Source organism: Hoplias malabaricus, chromosome 12 (assembly GCF_029633855.1).
Source record: "Hoplias malabaricus isolate fHopMal1 chromosome 12, fHopMal1.hap1, whole genome shotgun sequence".
Lineage (NCBI taxonomy): Eukaryota > Metazoa > Chordata > Actinopteri > Characiformes > Erythrinidae > Hoplias > Hoplias malabaricus.
This window is the reverse complement of record NC_089811.1, coordinates 10,423,700-10,434,450: the sequence shown is the minus strand read 5'-3', so window position 1 is coordinate 10,434,450 and position 10,751 is coordinate 10,423,700. Positions and strand designations below refer to the sequence as shown.

Here is a 10,751-nt window from a genome sequence, read left to right as displayed (position 1 = left end):
TTTAAAATGAGCATTTTAGAGAGGCAGAGTGTTTCTGAAGTAAAGATGGGGAGTTTGTGTAGACAAGCAATGAAATAATACAAGGATGATGTTTCTCAGCTTAAAATAGAAAATAACTTGGGGATTTCATCAGGTATCAGTGGTCTTCGGGCCATTAGAAATCACTAAATGGGCTCAGAAGCACTTCCCAAAACCACTGTCTGTGAAAACTGTTCACATCTGTATCCACAAACACAAGTTAAACATCATGATTAATCTGATGTGTTTCTGGCATGTCCCAACTTTTTTGGAAATGTGGATTTATTTCCAGTCTTGTTTCTTTTATTGTTAATGCTGTTTGAATCAAACTCACAACGAAACATTCATTTCTAATTCATGTAATAAATATAAATCTTGATAAATCAACTCTTTAAAAGACATTTTGATGAAGAAACAGCTTTTTTTCTCATCCCTGCAATGTGTGTGTGTGTGTGTGTTTATATGTATGTATGTAAGTGAGAGTGGGTGTGGTTTTTGCTGTCAATTAAAAATGTATCTCCATAATAATATATTTTCAGTGGAAGTCAATGTAAAAAGATTTTTTTCCAAGTAATTTTGGAGAATTTCAACTGGCCCATTCATCATGAAATTTTCACAGTGTGAAGGACAGCTCCCAGTAAACTATGAATCAAGATAAAAGAAACTTGTTTTCTCTTTGGACAGTACCATGATGTATACAGCAACAGGTCATCTGTATTTACAATATATATCATAGTGTACACCATAGCACAAAAATAAACTGATCTGTCACTTAGCATCTTATATATAGCATTGGTATATTGTTGGTGACTCCTCCATATGAAACAGAATCATTCGAACTGTTTCTGTCTGCTGGACCACCTATTTATGTAGTCGTTAGCTGAGTAGACGATCTGTGTGAAGGCCTGCAGAGCCAGGCAGTTCAGTTGCTCATTGCTCCCGATCTCATTGTGGTAGTTCTTTACTGGGAAGATGCAGTTCTCAGTGACACCCAGTTTATTACTGCACATTGTAATCTGCAAACACACACAGTCTCATTAGTTCTTCAGTATAAGCCTTCCATGTTTTGCTCTAAAAGGCACATTAGTTTCAAGTACCACAGCTAGATGTTTGACTGTAGAACAAAGAAGAAAATGAGTCAGGGAAGAGAGAAAATCCTGTTATGTAAACTACTCGTCTTGTCGTAGCACTAGGAACTAGTTTCGGTATGTTTGCTTTATTTAAATACCTTAAAACTGGAAATGTATTTTCACACAATTTGCAAAATATCTGAAAGTTTAATCTGAACACTAAATCATGACTCAAATATGTTGCTAAAATTTCTCTACTGTCTATACTATAAATATACTGCATTATAGGACACTGACCACTTTTCTGAGCCCTTCCAGCATTCAGTATTCAATCCATATATTTACCAACTTAATACTTAAAGAATCTCTGTGGCAATTCAGTCTCATTTATTTATAACACCACAGAAATTAAGATCATACTATCCAAGAAAGCACCACACATATAACTTTAATATTTAAACATAAAGGAATATGAACCCGTGTTTTTTCTAGGAATGTGAAATGAATATAAAAGCACAGCATAGGAAAGACAACACACTTTGTCCCTGATCTTCTTGCTTTGGTAGATTTTCCCCAAGTCTTCACTTGTCAGCTTACACGCCTTGTCCACTCTTGTCATGAAAACTATTTGAGGGATTCCTGCAGTGGAGACACATGATCAAATCAAACTACCTTCAGTAAAACTGATTTATCTTATATGGGTTACTGTTATTATTTAGATTGATATCTTTATAGACTATTTTTAAAAAAATAATTTATGTTAAAAATGTCTGAAAAAAATAGCATTGGTTCCTATTGTATTAGTTAGGTTTTTTTTAGCGGACTGGTTTGTCTTTAGATGAGTTCAGCACAGAAGTTCACAAGGATGAATACATAACTGAAGCGTCTAATTCCAGAATATGTTCATTGAGTGGATACTGAAGGAGAAGAGCACTGACAGGTTTGTCCTACTTAGCCAACCTGAGCAGATAAAGGGCAGTTTTATTCGGTCTTAATATACTGTTGAAGTTCAGAGGTGAAAGTTAGCTCTTTCAGATGGAGGTGCTGTTGGAGTTTTTAAAGCTGAAGGAGTAGAGGACGACCAACACAAACTCTGCAGCTACTGTCTTTGAGTATATATCTACAAGATGGACCAATGAGGTATGAGTGACTTACAGAGTGGACATTGAATGAAAACATTCTCTGCACTTGACTCCAGGTGCTGTCTTCTTTGAGAGTCATATCAGTTTAAACAAGGCTTAGTTTTGTTGTCACTGAATATATATATATATATATATATATATATATATATATATATATATATATATATATATATATATATATATATATATATATATAGTCTCCTGCTGTAAATTAATCACTAAACTGTTAGGAACCAATATCAGTTCCCAGAAAATATGGGGAAACTATATAAACATGTAATGTAACAATGTAAAATAACAAATATTTACAGCAGAGAGTGAAACTTACCTAATTTACTGGCTTCTGCTCTGATGTTTCTCATTTTCTTGATGACATCTTCACTCATCATGGAGAGTCTGTCTGCAGGAATAACGCTTACCAGGCAGTGGATTTTATTGTTTATGGTTGGGCTGGTGATGTAATCCCGGTGTTCTTCAATTATAGGCATATCCTCCCTAAACTAAACATGAGAAAAAATATACACAAAGCCAAATAAGATCAAACTTATAACACAACAGTGTTTTTTTCTGCATATTTCTGTGAGTGTGTGTGTGTGTGTGTGTGTATGTGTGTGTGTGTGTGTGTGTGTGTGTGTGTGTGTGTGTATTTTGAAATTACTTCATAGTCATCTGGTATGTGGCCTTTAAAAGCATTGATGATATCTTCTGTGTGCACCCCTTTGTGTCCTACTTCCAGACCCATCACATCATAGAAGGCAAATGGTAAAGTTCCAGTAGAGAACTTCTGATACTAGAAATGCACAACAACAGCTAAATAATAATAAAAATAATACTTACAACAATGTATTATGTCCAGTGTCCTACAGTGTCCAAAATAACATATTTCTGTCTGTCTTGGACTTGGACTTGGTTAATTTATAAAGGTATCTCTTCTTTCTGGTGTAGACTCACCTTGGTTGTAAAACTCATTCCACTAACAGTATCTGAATTGGTAGCCAGACAGTTGAGGAACTGATGTCCTTCGAAAATACTTTTAAGGGTGTTGATGGTGCTGGATTTTCCTGCTCCAACTGGTCCATGCAGAAGAAAACGGAGCTCTCGGACCTCCTCACTGCAAATTTTAAAGCTTTTCAGAGTCGAGATCAGTGGTTCCTGTCTTGGATTAAATCAATAAATGACAAATCATTTCATGTTTCCAGAGAAAGTTTCCTGAAACCCTAGCTTTTTTGGATTTGTTTATTTCTGTTGTTTTTGTTAGTGCCTCAGTGCCTACTGCTGCAGTTAAACAGTAATTATGTATGACAGCCATATTCCATATGTTGGTTTCTGTTCTGTCTTTAAAAATGTAGTTATAACTTTTTAGAACTTGGTAATAATTCTCTGTAAGCATACTAATAACCTCTACAATTTTCTCATATCGTCCTTATATTCATTCATTCTGTCACGCCTGTCTCTGTGGACGTCTCGCTTCCTCCCTCAGTTCAGGACGCAGTACCACTTGAGTCTGTGAATGACTCCGAAGACTTCACTTCCCATGGTTCAACTGATGGTCACATGACTCCACCAACCAATAGGAACTCTCTCGTGCGCTCTGGGTCACCTGAGTTTTAACTCACAGCTGTTCTGTTTTAGTCATAATCACTCACTGACTATATAAACCCAGACTGTTGCATTTACCATTTGCGAAGTATTGCTAACCTTTTCTGTTACATACCGAGCGAACCTTATTAATGAAAGCCTAACCGTGTATGACCCTACCTTACGTTCTTCTCGACTCTGTGTTTTTGGATCCAGACTGCTATTGTTTAGTACATTGTGTTTTTGACCTCAGCCTGTACCTCACTATTCTTTGGATAGTCCCTTTTGCTGTGTCTGCCTTCTCTTTATGGTGTGCTTTGCACATCTTTGAAGTAAATCGCTTCCTGCTAAACACCCGCGAGCGTCTATCTTGTTTATCTGCACATACTGTGGCCACGCCCGACCCAGCTGTCCCCTTGATTTGACCACCTAGATTTGGCAGCAGCTGACTGCTTCAGTTCCTTCCACTCCCATCAACGTGCCGGAATTTGCCACCTGCCTCTCCCGTCATCCTGACTCCATTTTTGACTGTTTCCTTCTCGATGGCCTTCTCTTTGGCTTTTCTCCCAGCCTGGTAGTCCTCCCCAACTCCTCCTTCTCCGCTCGCAATCTGCTATCAGCCAAAGCCGAACCCGATGTCGTTTCGTCACTTCTAGACAAGGAGGTCTCAGACGGCTTCATGATTGGCCCCTTTTCCACACCTCCCTTCTCTTCCTTTCGCATCAACTGACATCACCAACCGAAAGTATTCAGGCAAGAAACGACTCATCATAGACCTCTCGGCACTCCATGACTCCTCCGTGCCATCCATCCGTGCCTATTTCACTCATCAAGATCATCAGTCATGGTGCCTGGTTGGCCAAGGCGGACATTGCCTCCGCCTTTAAAATCCTCCCACTTCATCCCGATTTCTGGCACCTTTTTGGCATGCACTGGCGAGGCTCATATTATTTTGCAGTCCGGCTGACCTTCGGTTGTTCGGTCCAAGATTTTTGATTCCTTTGCTGAGGCCCTATCTTGGATATTTCTGAACGTCTATCACATGCCCTACGTGACGACTTCCTGTTGCTTGACATCCCTTCCTCCCCGCCAGCACGCTGCATTACCCAACTCGACTCTGCCTTCCGCAGCCTAGGTGTTTCCCTCTCAGCTGAGAAAACCCTCTGACCCACTACTTCACTCGAGTTCCTTTGCATTGTCCTGGATTCCGTCCTATTCCAAGCATCCCTCCACACGAAAAACAAGACCACATCATCCAGTTCCTCTCTGACTTTCTTACTCAAGCTATAGATTCAACCATCAACCATCAAAGTCTATATAGCAGCCACCAATTTTTTCCACAAACTCATCCAAGGTTCTCCACATCCTTAACCCTGCCACCATCCCGTCACCCTGCTCCTCAGAGGCATTAAAAGGAACAAACCCAGTTTTCACCCTCAATGCCAGCCTCTTACTTCATACATCTTAGCATGTTGCCTCTTCACGCTACGCTCAGGACGATATTTCCCCATTGTCCCTTCAACACTCAAAGCCATTTTCCTCCTTCGGCTTCCTCTGCTGCTCCGAATTCACAGCATCTTCTTCATCCTACAATCCTTCACGCCACCCGTTTCACAGATCTTCAAATTTTCGAGGCCACTACATTGACCAGTTTGGCAGAACCACTCCAGTATATCTGTTCAAACTGTCTTTCCTACTCAGTCCATTTGAACCACTCCTTCACCATTTCCAGACCCGTCACATGAAAGCCTCATCTCGACACGAACCACTTTTCACAACCAAACTCGGATCTGTCGCCACTCGCCATTGGTTCCATCTCCGTCACATCCTTTCTCTCAGTGGTTTCAATCCAGTGTACTTCTCTGCTCACTCCTTTAGGATCGGTGTGGCTTCCTCAGCCTCCCATCTAGGAATTCCCGACCACACCATCCTTGTCCTTGTCCACTGGTCCTTGCAAGCCTGCCACAGAAACATCCATACCCATGCCCACGATCTGCTTGCAGCCCATGAACGATTGGTAACCATCTAATTTTGGGGGCACGGCTTTACGCACCCGCCTCCAAACCACCTCAAACTCCAGCCCAAACCTTCTGAGTTCGCCCCCCCCCCCTCCGACGCTCCTCTGGGTGTGATCTATTCAAGTAAAGTGAAGTCACCACATGACGTAGTTTTGGGAGGTAGACCATGCCCCAATAACCTCTCTACAGGCTCATTTATACACATTCACTCTCACTCCATCCAAGTGTCGAACAACATCGTGTCAGGATCACGGAGCGGACTGACTGAGGGCGGACGCATTCGCTAAAACACAGTAAACGTTTATTCACGTAAAATAACACAACAGAGACTTTAAACATAAAGAAAACAGGTTAAACTGGAGACGAGGAAATAAACAGGGTAAACGGGGACAGACGGACAACAAAGCAAAACGACGACAGAGGAAATGAAACGACGACGAGGGAACTACGGAGATAGACAGATAACATGACCAACAGGACTGAAGACAACTGAACTGAGAAATGTTCGACAAACAGGACGTGAGACAAGAGGGCTTAAATACAAAACATAAATGGGACACACCTGGACAGATAACGAGGAGGACGGGTTAACAGATGACACAGACGAGGAGGCGGAACAAAGGCAGGACAAGGGCGGAGACAAGAACATAAACAAAACATAGCCATGTGCTGAGAAAGAGCACATGACCGGGGAAAACAGACATGACGAGACGAGGGCGTGACAGATGCCCCCCCCATGAACGCGCAACTCCCGGGGCGCGTACACCTAAACCTCCCAGGAGTTGGCACAGGAGAGGATACGGAAAACAAGACAGATTAAGACAAGACAAGGAACCATGGGAGACAGGACTCAGGACAGGACGGGAACAGACACAGGAGCTGGGGACACGACAGGACCGAATATCTGAGATGGGACATGGGGCATGACAGGTGACTGACAAATTGGGGTGACGAGAGACTGGAACGGACTGGACAGGACAGGAGTGGACACAAGAGACTTGACAGGACACTGGGGTTGCACATTGGACAGGAACTGTGACAAGACAGGGGACTGAACAGGTTTGGGGACAGAAGACTGGACATGGACAGGTGACTGAACGCTAGACGGATACGGGGACTGGACATGAGACAGGACAGATGACAGGACTGGGTGCTGGGAATGGACGGGAGCAGAGACTGGTGACGAGACAGGGGACAAGACACTGGACCGGACAGAAACGTTAGACTGGACAGGGGTATGTGACTGGACAGAAGACAGGACAGGTGACATGACACTAGACTGCAACAGGGACTGGACTGGAGATGGGACAGAGGGTTGAAACAGGGACTGGACAGGGCTGACAGGGGACTGGACAGGACTCACAGGAGACTGGACTGGACTTGGCAGGGGAACAGGGACCAAGACATTCAAGGGGACAGACACAAATACAGTGACAGGGACTGGGACAGAGACAAAGGCAGACACAGGCACAGGGAAAAGGACAGTGACAGGAACAGGAACCAGAACAGGGACAGACAAGGGAACCAATATAACAGGGGGATGCCCAGGACTGGCAAATGTTTGTGGGGCAGTCTGAGAAGCCAGCCTGGGCACAACTCTAGGGATCGGCCCCGAAGTCCTTCGGGCCATCCTACGGACAGGAGCGGCCGGGGCCACAGTCACGGGGGCAGAAACGGCCGTAGCCACAGTCACGGGGACAATAGCGGCCGTAGCCACAGTCACGGGGACAGGAGCGGCCGTAGCCACAGTCACGGGGACAGGAGCGGCCGTAGCCACAGTCACGGGGACAGGAGCGGCCGCGGGAGCCGCGCTCACGGAGACAGGAGCGGCCGAGGGAGCCGCGCTCACGGAGACAGGAGCGGTCGAGGGAGCCGCGCTCACGGAGACAGGAGGCCCTGCAGTGACGTCCACGGAGACAGGGAGCCCTGCGACGTCGTCCACGGAGACAGGGGAACCTGCGACGTCGTCCATGGAGACAGGGGAACCTGCGACGTCGTCGACGGAGACAGGGGAACCTGCGACGTCGTCCACGGAGGCAGGGGAACCTGCGACGACATCCACGGAGGCAGGGGGACCTGCGACGACGTCCACAGAGGCAGGGGGACCTGCGACGATGTCCACAGAGGCAGGGGGACCTGTGACGATGTCCACGGAGGCAGGGGGCCCTTCGAAGATGCCCACGGAGACAGGGGAACCTGCGACGACACTCACGGAGGCAGAGGAATCTGCGACGTCGTCCACGGAGGCAGAGGAATCTGCAACGTCGTCCACGGAGACAGGAGAAACTGCGACGACGTCCATGGAGACAGGGGAACCTGCGACGACGTCCACGGAGACAGGGGAACCTGCGACGACGTCCACGGAGACAGGGGAACCTGCGACAACGTCCACGGAGACGGGAACCTGCGACGACGTCCACGGAGGCAGGGGAACCTGCGACAACATCCACGGAGGCAGGGGAACCTGCGACGACGTCCACGGAGGCAGGGGAACCTGCGACGACGTCCACGGAGGCAGAGGAACCTGCGACGACACCCACGGAGGCAGAGGAATCTGCGACGTCGTCCACGGAGACATGAGAGGCGGGCGTCGCGCTCACGAAGACAGGAGAGGCGCGCGCCGCGCTCACTCACCGCGCTTAAATACAAGACATAAATGGGACACACCTGGACAGATAACGAGGAGGACAGGTTAACAGATGACACAGACGAGGAGGCGGAACAAAGGCAGGACAAGGGCGGAGACAAGAACATAAACAAAACACAGCCATGTGCTGAGAAAGAGCACATGACCGGGGAAAACAGACACGAAGAGACGAGGGCGTGACACATCGCACCCACCACCACCCCGCCTCCCCCCTTTTTTTCATTCTGACCATTTAAGCCCTGGGGGGGGGGCACGGCTCCAAGCCACCTCGAATTCCAGCCCAAACATTCTGACTTTGTCCCCACTCTCCGATGCTCCTCTGGGCATGGTCTATGCTAGTAAAAAGCATGTTAAATGGATAATGACTTGTGCAAAATTTTATAACATCTATAATTTGTATTGACAACTATAAATAGATTATAAATATTTAAAATGCTATCACTGAGTGCTTCAAGTAAAATGATTGATGGTTTATGTATAACTGTATAATAGGAATAACTTTACTTGAAACACTCAGTGTAGCCACAAAAACAATATTAAATATTTATTTGACAGTATATACAGTATATATTTTAAATGTTCAAATGTTCATAAGGCTACATGATACACATTTAAATTAGAATATTTACAATAGCAGGTGTCTGTTGTAATGGCTGTTTTGTCAATACGTTTCCATAACACCTTCAGTGTGTCAAGTGCTTTTTTTTTAGGTACAGAATTATCCTGGGAATTGTGCTAGCAAGAGCAGCTTATTGTAATCATGTAACATGGTAGTGACCAATAATGTTGGACTTACTCTTTTTCCACTTCCCTCCATTCTTTGAGTTCTGCAAGAAATTTATTATAATTATTGAAGCACTGCATGCATTTAAAATACATTCAATACACACTGAACATAATGGAAATTATTTTAGGCAATGTTCTACTCCCTATCTTTAGTTATTCATAAATCAATTTAAAATAATTATATGCAAAGAAGAATTCTGTTGTAAATGACAGCTTACCAACAAAGACCATGGCCGAGCAGGAGCATGAGCCTGAGGCGTTGCTTAGGCTTAAGGTGTAGTACCCTTCATCTTCTGGTTTAGCGTCTTTAATTTCCAAGTAAAACTTTGTATCAGTGTTTCCTACTTTGCGTTTGCCCTCCACACACTTCAGTGTGTCTCCAGCCTTCTTCCACTCAGCAGTTACTTTACTTGAGTTTGCCTCACAGCTAAGTGTAATATCTTGTCCAATTGTCACAGTTTTTTCAGCCAGAACAGTCACAAATTCTATTGCAAACAGAAGAAACAGGTCAGTGAAATATTTGAATTCTTGCGGTTGACAAGAAAACATACATACATTCTAAAGTATAACAAAGTGTTTATTTATTTATTTATTTTTTTTTTTGTTTTGTTTTGTTTCTTTTTTTTGAGGTTTTTTGTTCAACCACAGCTGATGACAAAATGTTCCACACCATAACCTTTATTGTTTGTGTTAAAATCATTCCATTCTAATGACATACACTAATACTACTTCAGTAGCTAACAATTAGCTCCCTCTTGTAGAGAATGTTCTGTCTGCTAAATTTAAGTGAGCTGCAACCCTAGCAAACATAAGTTGCTGATGGTCTGTTGACACATGGTCTGCTTGCTGAAATAAGCTTTTACGAATATCTGTATTGGCTTATGTTAGTTGTCATGTTTATTCATTCATTCATTCACTGTCTGTAACCGCTTATCCAGTCCAGGGTTGTAGAGGGTCTGGAGCCTACACAGAGTCACTGAGCACAAGGCAGGAGCACACCCTGGAGCAGGCGCCAGTCCTTCACAGGGTGACACACACACACACACATTTACTCAGACACTCACACCTAAGGACACTTACGTATTCAATCCACCTACCTGTGTGTGTTTTTGGACCGTGGTAAGAAAACATTTTATGAATGCTACACATTGAAAAAGTGAGGGGCATGCAAGACTATGATTTGAACTCACCAGGTGTTGATCCCATGCTTGAATCTATGGAACAAAAGCCAAAAAGAATGCTATTACTTATTATGTATGTATAGTAAGAAATGAAATAATAATGCGATTTTACAGAGCCTGAAGGAAATTTAGCTATCATCCATATTTCACAGGAGCAGATATAAATCAATCAAAAAACAGAGCGGGGCACGGGTTACTGAATTGCAGTAGGCAATCAAATCAAATCAAATCAAATCAAATTTATTTGTATAGCGCCTTTTACAACTGGCGTTGTCACAAAGCAGCTTCACAGTTTCAGAAAAAAACATTTA

The 10,751-nt window shown here is 44.0% G+C and overlaps 1 protein-coding gene across 1 annotated transcript; it reads right to left on the bottom strand.

Annotated features, from left to right (window-relative positions):
• Positions 1 to 848: 848 nt before the first annotated feature.
• LOC136710986 (interferon-induced protein 44-like) lies at positions 849 to 10,465 on the bottom strand. The gene is made up of 8 exons (XM_066686918.1): positions 10,450 to 10,465; positions 9,478 to 9,744; positions 9,270 to 9,300; positions 3,182 to 3,386; positions 2,889 to 3,020; positions 2,559 to 2,730; positions 1,627 to 1,727; positions 849 to 1,034 (listed from the first exon to the last, which is right to left on the bottom strand). Exons 1-8 carry the CDS (start codon positions 10,463 to 10,465, stop codon positions 849 to 851), a joined length of 1,110 nt encoding a protein of 369 aa, XP_066543015.1.
• Positions 10,466 to 10,751: the final 286 nt, after the last annotated feature.